General features: G+C 33.2%; 1 protein-coding gene across 1 annotated transcript in view; it reads left to right on the forward strand.

Moving 5' to 3' along the window:
• Positions 1-839: 839 nt before the first annotated feature.
• Positions 840-26277, forward strand: part of LOC149063813 (kinesin-like protein KIF21A) — a 68492-nt gene continuing 43054 nt past the window's right edge. Inside the window, exons 1-18 of the mRNA XM_089255650.1 lie at positions 840-1074; positions 5471-5650; positions 7699-7741; positions 8812-8994; positions 9247-9303; positions 10655-10747; positions 11469-11597; positions 13138-13314; positions 15388-15503; positions 16209-16404; positions 17645-17834; positions 19320-19383; positions 22047-22271; positions 22599-22680; positions 23219-23279; positions 23743-23934; positions 24956-25155; positions 25890-26133. Coding sequence (XP_089111776.1) covers positions 1040-1074; positions 5471-5650; positions 7699-7741; positions 8812-8994; positions 9247-9303; positions 10655-10747; positions 11469-11597; positions 13138-13314; positions 15388-15503; positions 16209-16404; positions 17645-17834; positions 19320-19383; positions 22047-22271; positions 22599-22680; positions 23219-23279; positions 23743-23934; positions 24956-25155; positions 25890-26133 — 2467 coding nt within the window. The 5' untranslated portion in view covers positions 840-1039. The remainder of the gene's footprint in view (positions 1075-5470; positions 5651-7698; positions 7742-8811; positions 8995-9246; positions 9304-10654; positions 10748-11468; positions 11598-13137; positions 13315-15387; positions 15504-16208; positions 16405-17644; positions 17835-19319; positions 19384-22046; positions 22272-22598; positions 22681-23218; positions 23280-23742; positions 23935-24955; positions 25156-25889; positions 26134-26277) is intronic.

The raw sequence follows: 26277 nt of genomic DNA on the forward strand, positions 1-26277 counted from the left end.
ATGCCGAGCAGGTTTGTAGAGTTCAAAGTTAGATATTTTACAAATAAGATATTCTGCTACGGACCTAGGGGTGTAAATTACACCTTAGGGGTTATTCAAGTATTACGTCAGCATCGAGGGGGGGGGGGGAGTTGGATTAGCTGACTTTTGATGACAGGGGGGGGGGGGTTTGAAGGTTGCTTACATCATCAACCACTCTTTTTGAAGGTATGAAATATTCTAAGCTGCTGACGAAATTTTGCTGACAAAGGGGGGCGGGGGGGTTAGGTCAGTGTTTTGCTGACAAGGGGGAGGGAGGGGTCTAAAATGACTAGAAGTCTGCTTACGTAATACTTGAATGGCCCCTTAGTAATGTGTTTTTTTTCACCAGTCATTAGATGACAGTAAAGGCTGAAACATACTACACTGACGTGATGTGTTTTCACGTCGTGTGAGAGACGTCGTAAATTCTGATTCTTGGAAATTCTGTGACGTGGGAATTTCACGTCATATAACTTCAACGTCACAGAATTTCAACGAATCCGAATTCACAATGTCTCTGACGAGACATGATAATCGCGTCACGTCAGTGTAGTGTGTGTTCGGCCTTAAGGGTCCTATAATTTGATCATTTGCTTAAGTTTCACTTTCCGATCAACAGATGGCAGTGAAAGTCCAGTAATCAATCAAAGAACAGTATTTTCAAGTTGAGCATATTTTATCAAGAGTAATACGATAACCAGGGACTCATTCACTTATTATTATACCAAATTTAGAATACTTTTAGAATATTTATGCTCAATGAGTGAACAAAAAACTTGGAGAAGAAATATAAGTCCCTATTTCTCCTCTTAAGCTTGTGACGTCATATTTCGACCAATCAATGAAGAAATAAAACTAGTTTCTCTTTTTTTAACCTCGACCCTTTTTATGATTCGATACTAGCTGATTCAAAGACCTCAGTTTGCATGTAAACAAGAAATGGTGGTGGTGTATGTTCCGAATAATCCAAACACCTGGGTAGATAATTCACGCAATAAATTATCTTAGATGGTCAGTTATGACAGACAATGCGAGCGTGAAGGTCGCTGTAAGGTAAACACTATCAATGTCCGTTTCGTTTTGTGTTTCTTTTACAGGGTTTCGGTGTCGGAAATGATTTGTTTCGTTTACGGAGAGTGGTTTTTTTTTTTTTTTATATTTCTTTACCGTATATGTCCTCCTACTCGTAGGGGAGAAAAAAAATAGCATAGGTGTTGTAACATGATTCATTGGGTCACTAGGTCTCGCATTAATTAACTCGGTCTCGTACTCGATTCATTATGACTAGAATAATAATTAATGCAGCCGCTTGAAATTATGCTTACATACTTTTCCGGGTGCTGTATTGCTTGTATACAAGCCTTGCACTTGAAACTATTTTGTTATGTGCGTAATTGTTCAGTAGGGTTTTGAAAATTTAATGAAAAGAAAATGCTTTATAAATCTGTGTCAATGTGACCTCTTTAAAATATATTTGATAGATTATGTCGCTCTTTCTTTCTTTTTATACTCCACTGACATGACCCCACACATGGGAGGGACAATTCTCTTTTACTTTCTCATGCTATAAATTAATGATAGAAGGACCGGTGGAAAGTTTGATGGGAGGGGGGGGGGGAGCAGCCCATAAAAAACCCAGCCTAGTGGCCCTGCTACAGGATGTGGGAGCCATGTCCACAGGTGCTGCTGCAACAACGTTCATTAAATACACACTAAATGCATTGGTGCCATTGTGATGGCATGCATTATTTGGGGTCGGTTGGAATCAATCAACATCAATTATATTTCTATAAATCTATTGTCCTCCTATTCAAAGGTCAATTCTCCTTGCCTTTAAATACATCTCGATCTTCAAATAGACTAAATAATATGTATTCACTTCCGTTGCCTCATAAAAGACTGTTGAAGAAACATTTTACTTACCTTATCCCAAAATTCTGCAATACATTACCACCAGAAATCGCTCGCAATACTAATTTATCATCCTTTAAAAAAATGTGTTAAGCAATGCATGCTCTCACTCGATGGTATAGAAAATTTGTTTTAATGTTCTTTCTCTTGCTCATATAATTCTTAAATAACGTAACAGTTTAATTTAATTACATGCTGCATTTAGTCGTTTTTGCTTGTATTCCAGCATCTAAAAAATTTATATTTTTAATTGGAGTATGTAGAACTGTTTTTAAATTGCCCTCCTCTGTTGCCATGAATTTTTATTCTAATTTGGATAATTTTGAATTTTTTTTTAGTTGACTGTTTTCCATACTAATTTTTACTAGCATTTACCAGAATGGGTCATTTTTTGATTGACTCCTTGGTAAATTTTTCTTTTCTTTTTTTTTTTTTTGTACTGTTATATGATAACAATAAATTTGATTTGAAAAAAAAAAATGTAAAAAGAAAAAAAATCCTGGCAAGCTGAATCTTAATTTCCTGTGTATAATCCACTAGTGTAAATTTCACTACTTTCAGAAATAAAAGTAGTATAATCAGAGAGCTGTGGTATGTACCTTTTGACAGTTTCTTTTCTTTGGCGAGAAGAACGGCTGAAAGCATGATGCCACCAAGAGTGAAACGGAGTCATGCTTTCAGACGTCTTTCTTGCAAAAGGAATAATCACCAAAAAAGTATAATACCAGGATAAATCATGTCCAGGGCATGTAAAAAATTTGTTCTGGGCATGTTTTTTTTTTCCCCAACCACATGCCCAATGCGAGAACATTTAAAAAAAAAACCCCAAAAAATTTAAACATTTTAATTTTTTTCATTGTGATTGTCAGCAGAGATGCAAGTTTCTACAGCATCCCTTCATTGTGGTATTTGAAATAAAGGCCAATTATTTATGTTACAGAATTTACCGTAAGGCTGGTATCAGTCATTTCATGACTCGCCACAATCACTATGGGTTCATAATAAAGCAAATATTGGGTTAAGGCATATAATACAGCTTGCCCAGGACGTTTACTGGAGGAATGGGCTTCTACAGTAAAATAAATGGCATGTAAATGGGTATGCTATTTGGATACTTTTTTCCAACTTTTGAGGCTTGAATGCAAAAAACTTGGGTGAGGACTTCCCGGACACTCTGTATAGTAAGGTTTGTTGGCGGTAGCTCCTGAATAACAATCGAGGGATTATGTTTATGTTGTCAATGCATTTTAAATTATTTTATTTTTACGGCCCTTGATATTTTGCTGCTTGGTGCGGCTGTGTCCATCGCACATGCCCAAATCCGGTCCTGGAACGGAAATCAGCTGATTCCATGAGCAAAGTGAACGGTAACTCATTGACGTCTTTTCAGACACCAAAAGCTCCAAAAATTATAATTGACTGGTCTAAGATTTCATCTCCCGAGTGGCGTAGTGGTAAGATGCTCGTCTTCCACTGTGAAAATTGTTACAGTCAAGGTCCACGGTTTGAATCTGGGGTAAGAACATCTGAAACAAGTTCTTTACCTACTGAGTCTAGGGCAGCTACCGATAGATAGCACTTTCATTTCCCATCTAACTCCACTGGTTGGAAATTGCAGCATAGCAATATATGACTGGTATTGGTGTGCTGTAAAGTAGTGGTCTAAGATTTCCAATTAGTGACCATATAATGTTTATGAGGACCAGCATTACTAATACAAAAATTGATAAATTTGATGCTAAATCTAGCGGGATATCCAAATCTTTGAGTTTCTTAGTTTCTACAACATTTAATGAAATAACATAATAAATTTAATGTCTGTGCCTTATGAATGTGAAATATTGTGTGATATTTTTTTTTTTTATCCCTGAGAGAGTAGATGGGTGATGGTTTAGTGTCCTTGTATACTATGATATTGATGAATTTTCTATGGGGCTTCTCTTTGGTACTACAAAAGGTGCATTTTTATGATGCGCACTTTACTGGTAGGTGGATGTTAAATTTTGCCTTTTTCTTCAGAAAAAGGGAAGGGCACCAACCTCCATAAAAACACTTAATTTACTTGCAAGCATATCATATTACAGCCTAACGACAAAAAAAAAAATTCTCACTTCTTAACTCTCAGTAGGCAGGGGTTTACCCATGAAACCACTTAAAAACTTGAGAATAAAAAAAACAGAAATTACCAATAGTTACAGTAATTATAAAGCTGATTTGGATGATTTATATTAAAAATTTGTGGGGTTTTCTTTTTTTGGAAGAGGACTATGTAAATAACTATTACAAGAGGCTATTTTGTGCATTCTTTTCGACAATGGGGTAAATCCAGTAATAATATTTAGAACAGTAAAACATCCCAAAACTGCCACTATCGGGACCGTGAAAATGTGACTGTTATTGAGAGTGGTAGTTTTCTTTCCGGAAAAGAAAAAAAATTAAAATTTGCAATCTGTGTATATAGCATGTGAAATGGCAATCCATTCTGTAACTGATTACGATAGTTATATAATTGATTATATTAAAATATATATAATTTTTTGGCAATACTATAATTGATTAATCAATCTACAGCACTATTTTGCCATCCTAAAATTCAGGCTTGCATTGCTCAGGTAGAACACAAGAGGAAAAAAACTGACATGGACCAAGAGGCAGTTTACCAGCAACTCCTAAATAGTTCTTTGTTTACACTGGCCTTCTTTCCAGGGTGTTCCTACGTCCAATCTGACAGCTGAAAACATAGCCGCTTGACTTATAGCCGCATTCTTATTTGAAAAAAAAATTCACACATCCCTCAGAAAAAATTAATTAATACCCTGGACATTTCTATTCCTATTTGGGAGCACTATTTTTAGGTACATTATGTAGAAAGCATGCATAACTTTTTCCCCATAAATTTCAGGGAGCAGGAAAACTCCCTTAAAAAAATCAGCCTGAAAATAATTTTTTCTCATCGCGATATTCATATTCCCCGACTCTCTGTCCAAAATGGACATTGTTGGGAAGTTTCTTGTAATATTAAGTTTATGGGATGCATTCAGTTCCAACAAAATGTGTCCGTTAGAGGTGGTTTTACTGTAATATTTTTCAGGCACATAAAATATTGGTTCAGGCATGTATTTTTTCAAGTCACATATCCAACCGTGCATGTAAAATTTCGAGGATTTGTCCAGCCTTGGATAATACTGTGACTGTTAAAACAAACAAATGACGATAAAGAATGAACGACAAAAATGATAATAAAACAACATTCTTAGACTAAATTGAATTACGTTCAACAGTAATGGACCGAAAGGGGTTTGCTGGACATATTTTCATACTTGTTTGTTCTTTACGTCATCTACAGTAGAGTCTCAAAAGTTCAAGGTTCCAGATAATATAATTCCCAAACCCTTCCTTTTCTTCTTTTCTGAGCTCGTTTTATTTCATTTTGTTTTTATTTCAATATACAATGTAATTTACATCTGCCTATCGTAACAACGTTTCTAGTTCATGAAATGATTTATTTGGTCACTAAAAGTATACTTTTTATTTCTAGAATACGACCACAAATACATAGAGACATAGTTGACCTGTGCCATGTGTGCACCACAGTCTCACCCGAGGAGCCTCAGATATGGCTCGGGAAGGACAAGGCCTTTACTTTTGATGATGTTTTTGATATGCCAACCACCCAAGAAGAAATATATGAGCGATGCGTCAAAGATTTAGTACAAGGGTATTTTTTTTTTAATTTATTATATGAATACATTGCTCTGACCAATAAGAGATGTTTAAATGATTTGTGTGTGTGTCACTTAAATTTTAGATGAAAATTGAACGACAGAGTTATGATAATGTAATGAATTTCTTTAAAAATAATTATATATGTTATGGTGAATGTGCGTGATAAATCGGTTATTATGCCGGTTAATATGTATAATTGCCAATCCAATAACCTCTGTAAGTTTGATAAATTTATCGCTTTTACCAGTGATTGCATAATACCCAAGCATCTTTGGTAAATTTGATAAATACTAAATAAATTATCACTTTTTCTAGCTATTTATGCATAATACTAAAGTGTCATCGGTACATTTGATAAAAACTAAAAAACTATCATTTTCGCTGGTGATTATACATAATACCCAAGAGTCATCCTTGGTTATAGTTAAGGTTGTTAAGTGAGGATTCATTATATCAAAGTACAATCTTGAAATTTGTCAAATAGGGGTTTGTTATATCAGGGTCCGACTGTATAATTTGTAAAGTAGGAGTTAGTTACATTAAGGAGGTCTGATTATATGCACACAAAAACTTGTAAAAATCCAATAAATTGAAGAATTTGTTTAATGAGTTCTTATATTGAGATACGCTAATAAAATGAGTTAAGTGTAGACCATATTATATCTGGGTTGCAATGATAGAATTTGTTACATAGTAGTTCATTATATAGAGGTCATATTTCAGAATTCTTAAAAATAGGAATTATTTTGGGGATATTTGGAAAAGTGTTAAAGAGTGTTCATTAAATTTTGAGTTTGACATTTTGACAAATGTCAAGAGTTCATTATATCTGGTTCAGACTCTTGTTCAAAAGTGCACCCATCTGAACAATAAATCTTGTCACACCAGTGGGACTTATTTATCTTATGTACCAATACGAAATGACGATTATGCACAATAACCAGCAAATGTGACGAATTTAGTATGATTTATTATGTTTACCAGTAACGCTTGGGTATTATGAATAATCGCTAGTAAAAGTCATAAATTTAGGAAAATTTATCAACCTTACCAAAATGGTTGATAATTATGCATAAAAATCGGATTTATCACATTTACCATAACATATATGTTTAATGAAGCTCCCAATATGTTCATTGACAAAAAATTATATTTCTTTATCCTGTTGTGAAGGAAGTTTTCGATACCTGTGAGGTCTAAGGCGGAGTTTTGTTCTTTTCTATGTGTTTCAGTTACATGGAGGAGGGTCTACACCCCAGTTATTGGGGGGGGGGGGGTGGTGTTGAATTTTTTTCTCCTCGAAAGCCAACCTGCATGTAAGCTGGCACCCCCGCCTAAACTATAGGAATAATTTTTTTTAAACTGAATTGCTCTCTGCTTGTACTCAAGTATATATCGTTCTTCTCATGCCAGAAGCGAAAACTTACTGGGTGGGGGGGAACGAAACTAGCCCTGTGTAATAGATCCACCATTCCATTCTTGTTTCTGGTATTACAGCTCCAAACCCTGTCTGTCTCAAGTTTTCTCAACATTTTTGTTGTCAAGGTATGGCTCTGAGAGAGAAGAATGACAGTGTGTGCTACCGTGTGAATTTTATTATTCTTAAATTGTAAAAATGATGTGTCTACGCAAAAGTTTCAGCTGCTGTCCCGTACAACCTGCCGCCGGGTGCCCTGAACCTCTTGCACCCTCTCTTAAGCCACCCCTGTGTCTACCATAGTTAAAAGAAATCATTAAGTCCCAGAAAAAAAAAATGTAGACTGGTGCCTATATATATATATTTTTTAATTGATATTGGAGAATGTTTAAAAATATTTGAATGGCAAAAAATGCATGGCTCTAGTAACTGTTTTTTCTTTTCTCTTGAATCGGTAATTATCCACATCAAATCCCTTATCAATCACACTGGTGAACGGATGTCTTGCACTGTAAAATATCCCCCCCCCTTCCCACATAAATTATAAAAAGTGTTTAAAATGTATTATAAACTTTATTGTATAATGAAAGATGCCATAATTATGTTTCTCTGTTGTTTTTCAGATGTTTTCGTGGCTACAATGCAACAGTTCTTGCTTATGGCCAAGTTAGTATATATATGTTTAAAAAAAATTTTAAATCATTTTATGATAATTGTGGTCATCTCTATATATAGTGACCTTCCATGGAACAAAAATTTTACCTCAAATATTTTCCATCAGTTTTTTTCTTCTATATTTAAAATGATTTCTTTTTTTTAATTATTTTGATGGAATGGAGTACCTTTAAAAAAACATTTTTGTCAGTGATGAGTATAATAAATAATAACCAACACCAACTTTCTTTCAGTTAAACTCTGCAAAGGGCGTGGTAGCCCAGGTTGATAAGATACTCGCTTAAAGTACCAACAGTGAGTTGTTTGGAGGTATCGCGAGTTTGATACCTGGTTCGTCCTTGTCAGAAAACTTTCTTGACGTGGGTACAACAAAAACGGCGACAAGACTGCAGAAAAAAATTGCTACCGCAAGGAGTCCCCCATCTAGGGGTTAGCGCACCAACCCCTCGACGAGTATAAAAAAAACAAGCCTGCCGTTCAGAATCGGCAATAAATCGTAGGTCCCGGTCTAATTAGCCTTCATGTGCAAAAAATGATCGTGGTGCGACAAAAATGATCAAATGATCAAACTCTGCAAAGGTGATCTATCCCATTATTTCACTCCACACCTCCAAAAATATGTATATAAAAAAATTGAGTAACGTGGCATACAGAATATTTTATGCAGGATGAAAAATAGTTTTGCTTACAAGTTTTACACAGTAGATTTTAAAAATACTGTTAAGACTTGGACAAGTTAAAAAAGAAACCCTCAACCTTTAATATTATTATTTTTATGTGGTTTCATTTTTGTTTAATGAATATTTAAGTTCAAGTTTGTGCATTTTTAGACAATATTTTTCTTTCTGCATTTGGGTAATTTCAAAGAAGGGGCACATGTAGAGCATATAGATGTTTATGTTTTTATAAACATCATTTTCCGGGTTTTTAAACTTTAGCCATTTTAATTCTGTAAGCTCAAATCAGGGAAAAAAATTTGGAAATTAAATCAAAGCTTGGTTTTAATATTGCTTCGTGTCATAGAAGTGGGTTACGTGAACAATTTTTTTCTTGATCTTTAGACTGGCTCAGGCAAGACATACACAATGGGTACAGGTTTTGATTTAAATCTGAACCATTCAGAAAGAGGAATTATACCAAGAGCAGTGGAGCATTTGTTTCAAGAAATAAAGCATCAACAGCTATCAGCAAAAGAAAGTGGCTTGACACCTCCAGAGTTCAAAGTGAACACTCAGTTTATGGAGGTGATTTTTATCTTTTTTTCTATTTGATATTTTTGTTCTATTGCTTTATTAATACTTGTTAAATTTCAAAGCCTTATAGCTTGAAGTGAATCTTAAAATTTTAAGCTTTTTGTACTCTTTGACTTAATAAAAAAAAAATTGTATAATGAGTTTCCAAATTATCGATACTATCAAATATATAAAAAGATAGAATGCAGATGTCATAAGTATGTTATTCACTGTAAAATCTCCCTCTGTCTCTTTTTTTCACAGCTATATAATGAAGAAATTATTGACCTCTTGGATACTAGTAGAGAATGTGAGGATAAGGTATGAGCTTTATCTCAATCCTTTAGTTTTTAACCCTTAGATGTACAAACTGGGTATCTTCAGAATTCTGCATTTCATTTCTTTTCATATCTTCAGAGAAGATACCTTTTAAGCTGAGGAATAAAATTTGAGTGCATCTAAGGGTGTGGTAAGAGTGCATCTCTAAGAAATGTTATGTATTTGTATTAACTTTGGTGTTACATCACAAAAGTTTTATGCCTTATACAATGGAACCTCTGGACTCGCATTTGACTGAAATCTTTGTCTGCTAACAGGGAGTGTCCATCAATATATAACAAGATACATTGAGTCCTGTTTTACAGGTTTCAAAAGTGTCTGTTATGGGGGGGGGGGGTTTCACTGTACAACTGAAATGCTTCATGGATATTTTATTACCACGTTTACAAATACCATAGTTGCCAGTGAATAAGATGCACTTTTCTTTTAGAAATAAGTCATGATGTGTCAAATGTGCAGTTTAGATGTAAAATTCTCAGTAATAGTCTTTAGAAAGATATTCTTCACATAGCTTTTGGTAAGAAATTAGCATGTTCATAAAAGAGTCTCACCAGCAAATCACATTTTTGTGAATAGTGGCAGATTCATAAATTTTCAACCTTTGGGCGATAAAAAGTTTGCCCCCCCCCTCCCCCGCTCTGGTCTTATGTTTCAACCACCCCATTACTAAAATTTACCTCCTATCCAAAATTGTTAATCTGCAAAAAATCGGACCCTTCACAAAATATAAATTAATGAAACCAACCCTAAATTCGCCATTTCATTTCTTTTTGTTGTTGATTAACTAGATTATTTCACTTCCCACAAAAAAATTACTTCGTTACTTATTCACAAAAATAAGACCCTGCAAAAAATATCTGGACAGACCCCTGATCTTAATCAATTCATGTCCTTTTATTACAGACACCCTGTAAGTGATGCCAGTTGGCAAAACATGGGTCCTTTTTGAGGAAATGTGTGTTACCCTCAAAGAGAATTAATTTTTTTTATGATTATTTACTGGTACCCTGTGAATCAAACTGATATTTGATTTCTAAAAAATATGGCACTGGATGATAGTCATTAATTATGAGTCATCAATAAACTTCAAAAACAAAACATTTTAGTTAGAAAATTTGCAAAGAAACCCATTAACACTGAGAAATTAACTATCTATGTAACCAAAACTCAAAACTTATACAGTTAAGTTGGGTGCAATATACGTTTACTGATAAATAAATCTAAATATTATATTTTTGTGTTAGTGCAATTATCATAATATTCAAAAAAAGCAAATCCTATTTAATACTCATACTCTAATTATGTATTTTCTGATATGTGATTATTTTTCCAGAGCAAGAGATTACCTATTAAAATCCATGAAGACTCAGAGGGTCAAATATATACAGTGGGTGTAGCAGCGCAGTGTGTAACATCAGTAGATGAAGTGAGCAATGCAAATTTTATGCTATTCAAAAATTTGTATCATGCTATTTTGCCTGTATTTTTTTCCATCTCATATGTTATAAGCTTAGATTTAAATCACGATTATGAAAGATCATTACAAGATTTATAGATGAGAAAATTAGAGACACAAAATAATTTTGAAAGCATTGGAAATTTAAAAAAAAGATGTATGAATGTTTGGTGACTTGGACAAAGTTTTCTGTTCAGGTCACCTCTCCCATAGTTTTAGAGTTCATAAGTTTTTTTGTTTTGACCTTAATGTTTCTGTTATACGAAGCATTTTCTCCCATTTTTTAAAACATTTGCTAGCCACTTTTTTTCCTTTGCAGTAATGCAATGTGTCATACAACTGATACCAAATTCAGTAATTTTTTTTAAATTGCTGCATGTGTTTACATTGGTTGTTGGCATGAGTCCTTGGATTAACTTAGTCACACAGACTCCTGTTTCAAATTATCTTTAGTCATTATATCTGATTTAAAATAATATTGAGAAAAGTGGAACTGAAGCTCGCACACACACACACACAAACTTCACTGTGACATTTGAAACATGAATTATTATGGAATTTGCATTTCTACCTGTATACATAACGTAGGTGCTTCAGATTTTTTTTCCAAATACGATTTGAATGTCATTATTATAAGTTTAAAAATCATTGAAATTCGAATAATGATTATAAAAGATATTTATCATTTTAGGCACTGCAAATTTTGAAGCTTGGCTCTCTTTCAAGAACCACTGCAAGTACAGGAATGAATTTACAGTCTTCCAGGTCTCATGCCATCTTTACTCTACATATCAAGCAGCAAAGGGTTGTGAAATTGATGGTAATTTTTCTATTTAATAGCTATTATTTCGGAAGAAATAAATTTCCTTGTTACTGGGAGAGTATGAAGTCTGGTATTCTATAGAATGCCTGATGGTTTTCAGGCAAAGCATGATAATTTTTGATAATCCAAATGAAACATGATATATGGGCTATTTAATATAAACTGCACACAATTATACCGATGATTAATGTTAGAAACCAGCACAACATTTTTCTTGCAACCAGACATTCTATAGAATACCAGATTTCAAATATTCTGAAAAAAAATGTAAGCTGTCTGTTACCTTTAAAAAATATATCTTTTTATGGATTATTTTAAGAAATATATATTTTTTTATTTCAATCTCTCTCTGAAAAAAATTTCAGATAGTATGCAATCTTCTATAATCTGCACTAAAAAAGAAACATGAATTTTTTTAAACTTATAGTGCATTTTTCAGTTATGGTATATGAGTGCTGAAGTATTTATAATTCTCAAATTATTATATTCTTTTTTTTTTCTGTTTCCCAGACCATGAAATTTTCCTTTCAAACCTCTTCTTAAAACATTAAACACATAACGATGCAGCTTGATGGGAAAGTTTATTGTTATTGAATGATGTGATGCTTTGGGTCATGACTGCAAACATCACTGACAAACACCAGTCTACTAGCTAAACCGACCCTTTTGAGAATTTTATCAGGTCCACAGTGCAAATCTGAAAATATTCTATTATTTTTTGGAATACCATATAAAACATGAGTTAGATACGATATATATATACTGATTAATGATCATTTTAAAAAGAAAACCTGCACCAAAATCAAAATGATTATGATTACAATCCCCAAAGCAGAATGTTTTGAATTGTTCGGCAGCGAGCCCTCCACTGACTGGAAATGTTCTGCTGTAAAAATTCCAATACAGTTGAATCCCATTATAACGAACTCCAAGAGACCCGAGAAATCACTTCGTTATAACAAAATTTTGTTATAAAGGAATTTCAGATGGTTTGCATTGTTCCTATATAAACTTATTTGAGGGATTAAAAAGTGTTTGTTAAAATGAGATTTTTGCTATAACAGGATTCGACTGTAATAGTGTTTCCTAAACTTTTCTTATAATTCTTCCAGATTGTTCTGCGACGCATGTCACATATTTCAGCATATTTTGCTTTAGGGATCACAATCATTTAATTGAATTGGCCCTCCAATAAGTAATTCATAACATAATTTATTTGTCCCCAGTCAATAATGATACAACTATACAAATTAGAGTTCACAATTAAATTACATATGTTACAATATTTAAAAGGAAATACAAAAAGAAAGAAAAACATTACATTTGAATTGACACGGTAGAACAGTTAATTCATAATGTGATGAAGAAATCTGGGACAGGGAAGAGAGCAGTATATAGCTAAAATCTAGTAAAAATATAGTTATGTAGCCCATAAAGGCATTTCTTGAGCAGAAAATAACCCGCAAACAAGAAATTTATTTATTCACCCATGCTTTCAAGTGCTAAAAATTTTATATATTTTTTATTTTATTTTTAGTCCATAAACGAGGATAGCTGCAATTCGATAAAACATGATCACTCTGATGCTCTTAGTGAATTTGAAACACTGACAGCAAAATTTCATTTTGTTGACTTGGCTGGTTCAGAAAGGTTGAAAAGAACAAGAGCAACTGGTGAACGCCAAAGGGAAGGAATCAGCATTAACTCAGGACTGGTGATGAGATTTTTCTTTATCATATTTAAACAGTTGTATTAGTAATATATTAAATCTCCAAAATTTCTTTGATTCGCTTAAATGAAAATATGAGGCGCAGTTCAAAATTAAGGGCCTATCTCACACGTACAAAAAACGAATGGTAATATCTGTTTGAAATATTTGGCAGTTCCCCATTTCTTTGAATATACTGTGCATCCTATTCGTTTGAAGTAACTGACATTTGGTTTCTCTCCCCCCCCCCCTCCCCCGAACTACCTGAAATATGGAGTCTCATTAATACTGATTGGTTTGTGCATGCGTAGTAGCATTACTTGGTCTATTGGGAATGTAACCGCCTTATTGCGGTGCCATTTGATTGTCGTCTTCCTTCGCAACACAAATGAGTGCGGTAGTAACAAATTCAGACAGTTGTGAAATTCGATCAGTGATTCGATTTTCAAACGCAAAAGGACATAATGCTGTTCAAATTCACTGTCAATTGTGTGAAACATGTGCCTACCACAATGAGTGAAGGAAAAGTGAGGTAATTATGTCATGAGTTTAAAGAAGTCCATTCAAATGTTCACGATGAGCAGAGGAGTGGCAGACCTAGTGTCCAGACTGACGATCTTGTTGAGCGTGTGAATGCAAAAGTGAAAGAAAATTGTTGCTTTATGATAAACAATCTTTCTCTAGAATTTCCAGAAGTTTCTAGGACAACGTTGTTGAGAATCGTGACTGAAACTCTAAGTTATCAGAAACTGTACACAATGGGTACCAAAAATGCTCACAAAGATCGCAGAATGGCATCCGCATGTGTTTTTCTTGATTGCTTTAACCACGATGGAGACAAATTTCTTTCCCATATCATCACTGGTGAGGAAACATGGATTTCATAAGTCAATAACGAAACAACAATCCATGCATTGGTGTCATTCTGGTTCACCTAAACCGAAAAAATTCAAACAAATCCAGTCTCAGGAAAGTCATGACAACTGTGTTCTGGGACCAAAAAGATGTGCTTTTAATTGATGTTATGGAACCTGGAACAACCATTACATCACAAGTCTATTGTGAAACACTTTTTTCTAAACTGCGCTGTGACATTCAAAACAGACGACAGGGAATGCTAAGCTCAGGAATTGTTCTCTTTCACGATAATGCACGCCCGCACATGGCTGCACGCACTATGGAAACAATTTACTACCAAATGAAAGTGTAATCGTGCACCTAACAGTCTGAATGTGTGTCTAGTGATGTGCTTTAATTTTTAGTGCTGCCATCTAATTTTTCAAACTGTGGTATGTTACCCGACAATACTGAACACTGAGACCTGTAATGAGGACAGTATGAGAGACATTTGGAAATGATGTCTGCCAAAATGAGTGAGGAGTCTGCTCCTATCTGCAATACCTTTTAAGAAGAGGACTCGTGAGGATATGGCTAGAAACTGAACATGTAGTTATCGAGAAATAACACTTCAGAGTTTGAATCATAGCAGAGAATTTATACTCAACATGAATTCAGGTGTTTAGTATAATTAAGAAAATTTACTTAGTTGTAACTGCTGGCTGCACTTACTACATCACTTAGTATTACCTGGTGATCACCAAAGTAGTTCCTTCTTATGATAGAAAATGCAGGGCACATTATCTTACATAGTGAAGTGAAGTTTTGTTGCCTTTTCCACACACAAGGCAGATAAACAGATCTTCACACCTACAGCACAGGGCATATGTTTTGCTAGGTCAGTGTGATCATTGATGATTTTTATAACCTGTCAAATTTGTTTCTTAATCAGTGAAATGAGTATATATATTTTTCACTATATTGGACTGGGTTAAGGGCAGTTTGGCTTGTCATTTACAATTGGAAAAAAATTGACATTAAAATGGTTCAAGGAAGCAATATCCTAAGAAACAAATATCTTTGAAGTGAAAAGATTAATATCTAGTAGGAACCAATGTATAATTAAAACATTTTTAAATTCTTTGTATAAGATTGACCCCAACATTTCTGGCTTACTCTTTCATTTTTTTTAAATTTGATCCTATAAATAACAGCTGTTTTGTTTTACTTTCAACATTATAGCTTGCTCTTGGTAATGTGATATCTGCATTGGGGGATAAGTCTCGCAAGATAACCCATGTGCCTTATCGGGATTCAAAGTTGACTAGATTACTTCAAGATTCTTTAGGAGGAAACAGGTAATCAATGTGATCGACTGATTCATCTGTATTATCAAAGGAATTTTCATTCATGTTTTTAAAGGACTAGAAAGGGTGTTAATTTTGTAGAGCATTGAATTGTTTGTATTTTACTACTTTTTTAAAGGTTTACTTATACGTGCTTTTGTCAAGAAATTTTGTATGTGCATAAAACTATGAGATATGCCAAAATCTATGTTGAGATAAAATTATGCACAATGCTCATGTACAAATGTACTGAATAGTATGAATACACAAACTCTGGCAGGAAAACCAATCTTATTCAAGAATTTTATCTTGTCTACGAAGCAGTGAAAAAACATTTCATCATTTTGAGAAATGGCACAAGACATGAAATTAAGTACAGTATGTGTACCAAGTAGAAATAGGTAAACCACAAATATTAATTACCAACATTCCTAGACATATGCACCAATTAGAACTATTATGTTCAAACATTGACTTTACTGGGTTTTTTTTCCCCCATATTTCGTCTGAAAAATAATTCATCTCTTATATTGGCCCAAAGAGTTGTTCTGAACAAAATATAATCCTGCAAGCCAAAATCTTTGTGTGCTAATTTTTTTTTTAATCTTATAAATAAAGTGTTTTTAGTAATAATGCATTGTATTTTAGTAGTCATATATATTTTCATTGCACTGAAAAATTGAAAATAGTTCTCTTGCATTTATTTTTATGATTCAGCCGGACATTGATGATTGCTTGCATATCTCCATCTGATCGTGATTTTATGGAAACTCTTAACACTCTAAAATATGCTAACCGTGCCAAAAACATAAAAAACAAAGTCACAGTGAATATGGATAAAACCAGTCAGACAATCAGTTTGCTTAGGCATGAGGTTGAAAATCTTAAATTGGAACTGTTGGAATATAAACAGGTAATTACTTGAGAATATTAAAGTGTTTGAATTTTCAAAATGCTGTTGGTTGTAGTAAAATAATTTAGTATATGCTTGCTGAAACATTTCATATGCTTCTGTAGCAAATTTCTGCAAAAATATTCGAAATTCAAGGCTATGTACTGTTCATCATTTAACTCTAATATCCATAGGCAAAAAAAGAACTTGTTTGCACCAAATGTATCTGTGTTTTATTATATTTACTAGCCAAACAAATTGTCAGATTAATTTACAATGCATTTCCCAAAGTCCCACAATATGTGAACTATTAACGAAACTTTACTTTGCTTCTATATATTGCCTGTGTTTATGAAAACGAATTGGTTTGTAATCTGTTTCAATTAGCCTATATATATGGAAAAATGTAAAACGTCACTCTAGAAAAAGACAATTAAACTTTATTCTTTTTAAACTTTCCTATTCTAAAATATTGCTGAATGTTTCTGATTTTCAAATCAAGTACTGTAAACCCCCCCCCCCTTTCCCCCCCCCCCCAAGCCCTCTTTTATGACCAAATTATAATTTTCCTTGCATAATAAAAGTATACATTTCAAACCTCTGATTGATAGTCACAGATTTTCACAGCCAAATTTCTTTTGTTCCACCCTTGTCCACAAAAGAAGGGTTTTACTGTAATTTTTAATGCATGAGTCATTTAGTGACCTAATGTTTTGCATCTATTTAAATAACTTTTTTTCATATCCGAACTGATGAGAAGGCTTTTCAAGAAACTTCCATAAAGATTTCATACTTTAGTTTTATGAGGAGTTTTATTGGACATAACTGTAAATTTTTTTCATTTGAGATTTCCTTTTTTTGACCTGTGAACCATTTGCATAGGGATCTATTCTCTATGCAAAACAATCTGTAACTATTGCTTTCTTCTCCTTATTCTCAAGAATCTGAAAATTTCATTAGTTTTTGTTTTCTTAAGTTTAATTTCTGCTGCATTCCATCCCTGCTCATTCAGAATCTGGTCAGACATCAGTAATGGTGAGTTAGTTAAGCCACTTAATCAGAGTGGGAAAAGTAAAAAGCAGTCTGAATATAATTGTGGCTAACTACAAATGAAACTCATAAGACATGCACCTTACTTTACAAACAAGTTGATAATTTATCACCAATATTAGACCATCAAACTTGAAGAGCATCTTATTTTATTCCTATTTTTTGTTCTTCCTTTGCATAACATTTTTTCTAGCATATTTTCTTCTTTTAGGGCAAAAGAATTGTTGGTGAAGATGGTATTGAATGCGTAAATGACATGTATCATGAGAACACAATGTTGCAGTCTGAGAACAACACTCTGAAAATTCGAGTCAAAGCTCTTCAGGAGACTGTGGAAAGGATAAGTGTAAAAAACACAGAGCTGCTCACCGAAAAAGCTGCTGGTAGTTGGATTATGCCAGGTAAAATATAATAATCTACCAGAATTTTTTTTTTAATTTGTGTCTATAAAATAAATTATTTCTTCATCTGCTTTTAAAATTTGTGTCTGTTGCTGAAGTTATCAAAAGTCTTGTTCGATCACAAAAAATTAATCAAATGTTTATTAGAATAGAAAAAAAATTGTTCTGGAGCAAAACCAAATTTTGTAAATGGACAACTCAGACGAAAATACAACTTATACTCTCACAGAAATGATCAAATTCTCAGAGATAAAAAATCACAGTTCCAATCAGTGCTCTTATCTTATGGGTAACAAACACCTCAGACACATAAATATGCCAGATATCACGTATATATGCATAAAAATATACTTTCAGGTATATGCATTGATTGGTAATAAAAATAATCATATACAACTTCTGATAATAAAGTTTGGTGAATAGTCCTGTAATATTAACGTAGATGAAATGTTAACGAAAGTTACCTTACTATCCTTCAAAATAGTCTCCCATTACTATGCACCGCTGAGATCTCCTATACATGTCCTGGAAACTTTGCAAGAAGTCTTCTTTTGCGATGGAGTTCAAAAGCCTCATCACATTTCGTTGGATGTCAGAAATATCGTCAAATCTCTTTCCTTTCAAAGCGAGTTTGAGTCATGGGAATAGGAAGAAGTCTGAAGGATTGAGATCTGGCAAGTATGGTGGATGTATAATTTGCACCACCCCCTTTTTTACCAGGAACTGTTTGACGATATTGGCTGTGTGAGGGCGAGCATTGTCGTGAACAAGAAACCATGAACCTTGTTGTGCGTACTGAAGTCGTACCCTGTGTAGTCGTTTCATGAAACGGGTCAAAATTTCAATGTACCTTGCAGCATTCATCGTCGTTCCCTCAGGTAGAAATTCCTTGTGGATAATGCTTTGACTATCAAAAAATGTGATTAGCATCGTTTTGATGCGTGATTTTTTTGCTCTGACCTTTTTCCGACAAGGTGATGCAGGAGAACGCCATTCCATGCTTTGCCGTTTCGTTTCAGGGTCGTACCTGAGACACCAGGACTCATCCTCAGTGATCTTTTGTTCGTTCATTTTCCTGTTCTCAGTTAAGAACCAACGCACTAAACAAGTCTTTCACGGAACCCAAACGATGCTCAACTGAACAACGGTGGCGGCAGATGGTCAACACCTGCCGCTACGCATGTGCAGCGTTTTACTTCGGCAGTGTTGCCAGATTGGCCGTTCTGACTTCATTCATCGAACTTTATTGTCAGAGGTTGTATTTTATGATGTGCATGTGTGATTTAGAGGTAGAATTCTTATTTTAGAAACTCTGCTTACATGTTTATTATTTCAATCAATACCAAACTGTTAGTTTGCAATGACATACATAATAATAAATATATATTTCTGCTATTAGAACTTGTCTTATGGGATTCATCTTTTTTTTTATTTGAAAATATTTTGTTATGCCCTTAAAAAATTGATATTATATTTCAAATTCAGAAAATGGAAATTCTGAGATTGCTCCAGTTATACAAGAGTACATCCGGGAAATTGAAATGTTGAGGTAATTTTTCATATATATAATTTTAGTAAGATTTTGTAGTAATTTTGTAACATTGTAGGAAGTTTTTTTACCATATTACTGACTAAATATTCACATATTGACCAATTAAATGATGATGTGAGTGCTATTCCCACCTTAAAATATTAATTCTAAAAATATAATACTTGGCAGTCATAGTCACTATAAATATATTAATCGGAAAATAACGTGCTCCTGAATTCTTCCTCGCGCTTGAAATCCTGCAACACGGGCAGTCAGTCAAGTCACAATGATTTTTTGCAAACACAACACATTAAGTTTCCCTGACACAACATACTTTGATTTTGTCTCTGGAGTCAAAAAGACAGACTACGTTTGCAATGCTTATACAGTCAATGTAATCGGTGCGAATTCAAGGTGATATCACACTCATGTTCAAAATGTCATTGATACTTTTTAATTTTTGGACCTGTCATAAAATCAGATTTCAATTATGTGTTTTCTCCAGCTAATTGAATGAGTTTCCCTCCTAATAAAGAAACAAAGTTTTCTGTTGAAGTAAGAAGATCTCACATTTACTCTGGGGCTTTTGAAATGTAAGGAAATTGTTCTTTATGGGAGCAGTGAGGTGCTTGTAACGAGTGAGTCTCTTTTGTAATTAAAATGAGATTTTAATTTTAATAATGCAAAGATGCACTAGTGAGCAACCCTTTAGAATTAAAAAGGTGAAAATCAGCAACCAAAGGATGGGGTAATGAGTGTAATCCATTTATTTAAAAAATTGTTTATTGAGTGTATTCTTATGTCAGGGTTAGTGAATGTTATTATCATGTCGCAGAAGTTAGAAAAAATTCTTTAATGTAAATGACTAACTTTTCATAAGATAGTAAATATAAGTTTTTCTTAGATTCAGTTCAGTTTCTTTAATGGAGTATAGTAAAACCTCCCTTTTGTGGACATCGGTGGGACAAAAAAAATTTTATCCATAAAAAAGGGGTGACCTTTAATCAGGGATTTGAAATGCATACTTTTGTTACACATGGGAAAATTATTATTCCTCCAAAAAAGTGGGGTTGGCCATTTCTGATGGGTGTCCGTTAAGAGAGGTTAACTGTACAGAGTATTCGTTACACCATGGGTCTTCAATGTTTCCGACTTTGCATACCAAATTAAACTTTCCTCGAAACCTGCGGGCCACCAAGTCATACTGTGGTATTCTCGCTATTAAACAGGGTTCTCCAAATTCACTGAACACTCTTGTTTGCTCTGAATTTATTTCATTCAATTTGAATATTTTATTTATTTTCAAATAATCTCCTGTAATTAATTCATTTTTTTAAATTAATGAATCCATTCATAAATTTATTTTTTTATTAAATCTGAAATTCACTTGACAAACTTGAAATTATTTTTCATTCATTTTAAATTTTCATAATTTATGAAATTAATTTTTTTTAATAATTTTAAAATTATTCCTTTCATAAAGTTGTTTTTTAGCATTTCTTTAAATTCTGTAACTCTGTATACATTTTGAATGCTGAATTGTAGCCAAAATGACATTGTAGGCCTCAAAAAGTGTTTTGGCTCTACATCCCTGAATTCATTACAATAGCCTTTTTAATGTATCAAATGCACAGCAATATACTATTAAATGTGGAAAGTATCTCACAGTTCTAAATACATGGACACAGATTTGCAGTGGCCAGAGCTCTTTGGGAAATTTTTTTGGAATTAATTTTTTATGTGAAATAGCTATTTTCTAAAAATGGTCTGAGGGCTACAGAAAAAAGCTTGGAGGGCCACATTTGGTGTGCAGGCCATGGATTGAAGACCCTTGCATACACTATAAAAGTGTCCAACAACATTTAAGGCAAAGAAAATGATTTGTAAAGATCTAGTTTGCCCTGTGTCCAATTTTTGAAAATTTCAAGAAAGGGGAGAGAGGGGGAGAAAATATTTTTCTATGAAAATAACAATGATGTCATGATGTCAAAACCAGAGGTTGGGCCCAACCTGCAGATAAAATTGTGTTTTTCTACCTTCTATATAGATAACAAGAAGGTAAGATACAGAATGTAGTCTTTTTGTCTATGGGGAAGTACTGACATACCTCGTTTATAAGCACTTATGAATAGGGGAAGAGATTTTTAAAAAATTCCACTCTTTCCAGTCCATTTTTATGTTTAATTTTTATAGAAAGGGAAAGAAAAACATGCGTTTCAAGAATTTCTGTTGTCATTATAGCAAATATGTTCTGATTTAAATTTATATATAACTTGCTATAAGTGAATATTTTTTGCATCTTTAAAATTAGTTCCTTGACACTTAGTTAGTCACTTGCGAATTACTTGTATAATACTCTTAGATTCTCATTTATATGCAGTACTCATTATAATAGACTTTTTCTGTATTTATGGTGAAATCCGAGCATTTAGCAAACATTTAATGTAACAAATATTTGTTTTTAGAATACATGAAAGTCAAATTTGCTCTTGGAAAGGTGTATCAGATAGATACACCAATGTGGCAATGTAACATCAAGGTCACATATAGATTAATTTTTTTTTCACACTGCAGCTAATATGCTATGAGGCAATTATGCCAAGAAATATAATGATGAAAACTTCTGGAATTTATTCTTATGATATGAAAATTCTGGCTTCTAATCGCTGGAATTTTTTCAGAGCAAAGTTGCTTGAATCTGAGGAAGTGAACTCTTTTCTTCGGAAACATTACAGCAAGCCCACATCTCGTTTATCATCCAGTCCGTCATCAGCTATTGCAGTTACCGGACAATATGACATTAGGATAGATTCTCCTCCATCTGTTTATGAACTATTACAAGAAGCCAGAGAGGATGTCAAAAAATTGAAGAAGCAGAAGAAAAAAATTAAATCATCTGGTTCAGTGTAAGTATTGAGCTTATCTGTTTGAGGCAAAAAAATTAAAATTTACCTTTTTTTTTAGTATTGAATAATTAAACAATAGTGATAGTTGAAATCTATTTTTATCTTTTGTGTGGTTATGTTTTCTTATGGTTTTGTTTGCCTTTCATTATCACTGTAACTGTGGTGTTAATAAATCTGTGTCCCTGAATCTAAGCAATGGGGAAAACAGAAGTACAAATTAACTTTTAACCTTGTATGAACTTAGACTTTAATTGAAAATTGCATGCTGTAGTTAGTTGGTTTTTTTTATTTTAAAAGTTACCAATACACTTATAATCTTTTTTTTAGAGAAAGGAAATCTATATCTACTATTGGTGATGAGGAAAATGAGAAAGACATTGATGAGAAAGAATTTGAAGAAAAACAAGAGGTTTGAAAATATTATTTCATTTTTGAATAATCCTTAAAAAGAGGTAGGGGGGGGGGTATAATTTTGAAAAATAAACATTTGATGACATCTAATTAAATAGGAATGTTGGAACACACTTCTAAATTAAAAATACTTTGCTCTATATTTCAATTAAAACGTTACGTGAATTGTATTCATCCTGGAGATATAAAAATCATTCTAAATTTTTAAGAGAATTTTTCTTTTTGGTATGAAGTATAGAAAAAAGAAATATACTAATGTATAAAGTTATCCATTTTGCCGATTTATTTATTAGGCATGCATAATGCATGCTAGGCTTTGTCTGCTATCATACTTTTAAAGGCTTGCTATAGCTGTATAAAATATCACTGCATGTATTGGAAGTTGAAAAGGGCTAAAAATTTTGTTTTTTGTATCCAGAGGTTGATTCTTTATAGATAGTCTGTTAACTGTGTGTTAGGCTTATGTGTAGTTTTATATTTATATTATATAAGTATAAAATATATATTTATGTTTGTAGTTTTTATTGTTTTAACAGTTTGAGGAAGAGGATGATGTGGATATAGGAAGCAGCTCTGAAACTAATGAAGATGAAGGTGGTAAGTTTTATATTAGAAAAAAAAAAGATCTTTCGTTGCAGTAATGTGTGTGCACCGACTTTGCGAAGGCTTACAGCAAAATGGTTTGCAACAGTTTTTCTTTTTAAATACTTTGAAGAGAATAGTGAACTCCAGCTATGTCAATTTTTCCTTCCCAATGATGAAAAGAATCCATTGAATCTGATCTTCCTCATAAATATATAATGAAAAAATGGATTAAAAACATCCATTAATTGAATGTAGAATCATTGTGGTAACAAAAACAACTCAATAGAGGAACATACTATTTAAAAAAGTTGTGGTCTCGTGATGGTATGAGTTAGCGAAAACTTGCCATAACACACCACAGCTTTGAAAGTCTTGCTATGATTCGTTCACATGTTTTATCCTTTAAAGATAATGTATCTTAGTGATCAAAAATATTTATCAAGTCTTATATTAATTTTTTTCCTTTTCTTTGAAGAAAACTATAGTGAAAACCTTGCTTCATTAACTTGTGAGATTTCAATGAAAGAGAAGCTTATTCAACAGGTCGAAATGAGCCAGCGTAGGCTGCAAAATATGAGACAGAGGTATGAAGAAAAAATAATACAGCTTCAGAACAAAATCCAAGAGACAGAGAAAGAAAGAGACAAGTTTTTGAGTAACTTGAGCAGTAAGTTTTAAGTTTTTTTTTGTGTACGACATTCTGAAATTCTGTATTTTTATACTGCACACATTCATGTGGGACTTCTAAATACTAGTATTTTTTCTTGCAAAAGTATTCATCCTAACATACTACTACATATTAAAAGAACTTCAAGTTAAATGTAAACTAGAAATTGCTGAAATTAAATTTTACAAGGCAACAGTTTCTAAACTTTAATTGGAAAAGTGTGTGGGCTCAGCATAGTGAGAGATGTGTACTGGAATTGTGAAAAAATAAAATTAAATCGAAAATCGAATTATAATGGATCTTTGTTTCCAAAATAATTTATAAAGAAAAATAAATGAATTAGTTTTTTTTAAATCTGAAATTCACCTTCCAATGAAATGGTTAGACATTATGCAGCCATGACTTTTAGTCACTGTTATGAAACAAATTTAAATTTATTTGTCTGAGACTTTAAATGAGGCCTGGTGGCTTCTGTATTATGAGCAGAGCTAAATGAATGCTTAAGTGCTCAGGTGTGTATGTGTAGAAATTATATATCTGAGAGTTTGCTATTCAAATACTAGTTCTTAAGTGATGTCACACTTCATGTACATGTTATGCTGTTAAGCATGATGACTTCATTTGCTAATATGACAGACATCCATCCCACCAACTGTTCAACAATGACCATTATTCTAATTGGTAGGTGGGTTTTTTATATTATTTAAATATATTTGTCTATTCCAGTACAATCTACTGTAAATCACAATAAAGGAGATAAGTCATGGTCATGTACATCAAAAGTAGAATCTGTTAAGAAGGCTTATTTTTTATTCAACTGGTTTGTGTTTAAAGCTTAGCTTATGCATGGATGTTGAATTTGACTGGGCTTCAACCGTATACCATAGTGCGATTGATTCAAAGTGTGTGAAATAGCCCATGTTGGGAAAGTTTTTTGTGAGCATTTCATACTGGGAGTTCATAAAGCAGAACTTCATATCTTAGTATTAAATTTTTATTTTTTTATTTTGTTTGTGTATAGGAGGTAGTGAAAGTCAACATGGGGACAAAGCTAGAAGAGTTAATGAAGATTTTGAAAAAAAACTAAATGCCTTGAAAAATGATATGAGACAGATGCAAGCAGCCAAAAAAGAACATTCTCAAGTGATGAAGTCGCAAAGTGATTATGAAAGGCAGCTAAAGAGTTTGAAGAATGAAGTTGCTGAAATGAAGAAAGCAAAAGTAAGTAACTGCTTTGTTTTTTTTTTTTAAGTATGCTATATCATTACACGCATGTCATGTCATCATTAATATGATCCACTTTAAAAATGTCCACTAGATACAGGGCTGGACTGGACAAATTGAAAAAATACTTGAGAGCCAGCAAATTTTTTTTAGGCATCGGGTAGAAACAGATCTGAAAGGGGGGGGGTAGCACCCTTCCCCTCCTGAGCCTGCTGAAAAAAGTATGTGAAAAGAAATTCTCTACCACGAAATACAGGATGTATGACTGCAGCATGACCTCTACTCCCACCCCTCAGATCCATGCCTGGCAAATTTTGTAGAAATAAAATTAATTTACTTATCTTTTTAACATCAACTAGTTTAATTTCACAGTGTCTTTCTGTCCCTACCAGCTTCTCTACTTGTTACCTTTGATGTGTCTATATCCTTTTGTTTCAACATACCAGTGCTCCACTGATTGTCCATAAAAAAATTTTTTTTTTTTTTTTGCTTTTTTTTACTTTCACTGCAGCAATCCCAAGATATCTCACCAAACTTGATCTGCTTTATTTCGGTCACCCCGAAATCGAAATATCTGTCTCTTAACATGCTTTTATTTCCAATGTGGCAGTTATAATGCGGAAAGTTATAAAAACTTTTTAAAGAGTTAGAGAAAGTAGTTGTGCTTTTGTTATTTTAATTTAAAAGATTATACTTGTTTTTTACATCTAGCATCGAATTCTTTTAATTAGGTTGCACTAGTAAACAAAATGAAAGAGGAAGCAAAGAAACATAAAGAGGCAGAACAAGTGAGGTCCAAAGAAATCGCAATGCTTAAGAAGGAGGGAAGGAATAAAGAGACCCAAATCAGGACACTTCAGGCTGAGAAAAGAGCAAAAGAAGTTGTGTTGAAACGTAAACAAGAAGAAGTTATAGCTCTACGAAGAAAAAGCAAAACTGTTACCATAAGAAACCCATCTTCCTTGATTAAAAGCAGTGAGCATTTATGTTATGTCACATATTGTGTCAGTAATAAACAGTCTATGATCTTTGTAAAACTTTCAATGAACTAAAGAAAAATTATATAGGTCTATCCATTTTTTCCAAGGTGATTTTTCTACCCCAATCATGATATTATAA

Source organism: Pholcus phalangioides, unplaced genomic scaffold (genome assembly GCF_987345545.1).
Source record: "Pholcus phalangioides strain wild (caught in Gottingen) unplaced genomic scaffold, Ppha-v1.0 ptg000043l_1, whole genome shotgun sequence".
Lineage (NCBI taxonomy): Eukaryota > Metazoa > Arthropoda > Arachnida > Araneae > Pholcidae > Pholcus > Pholcus phalangioides.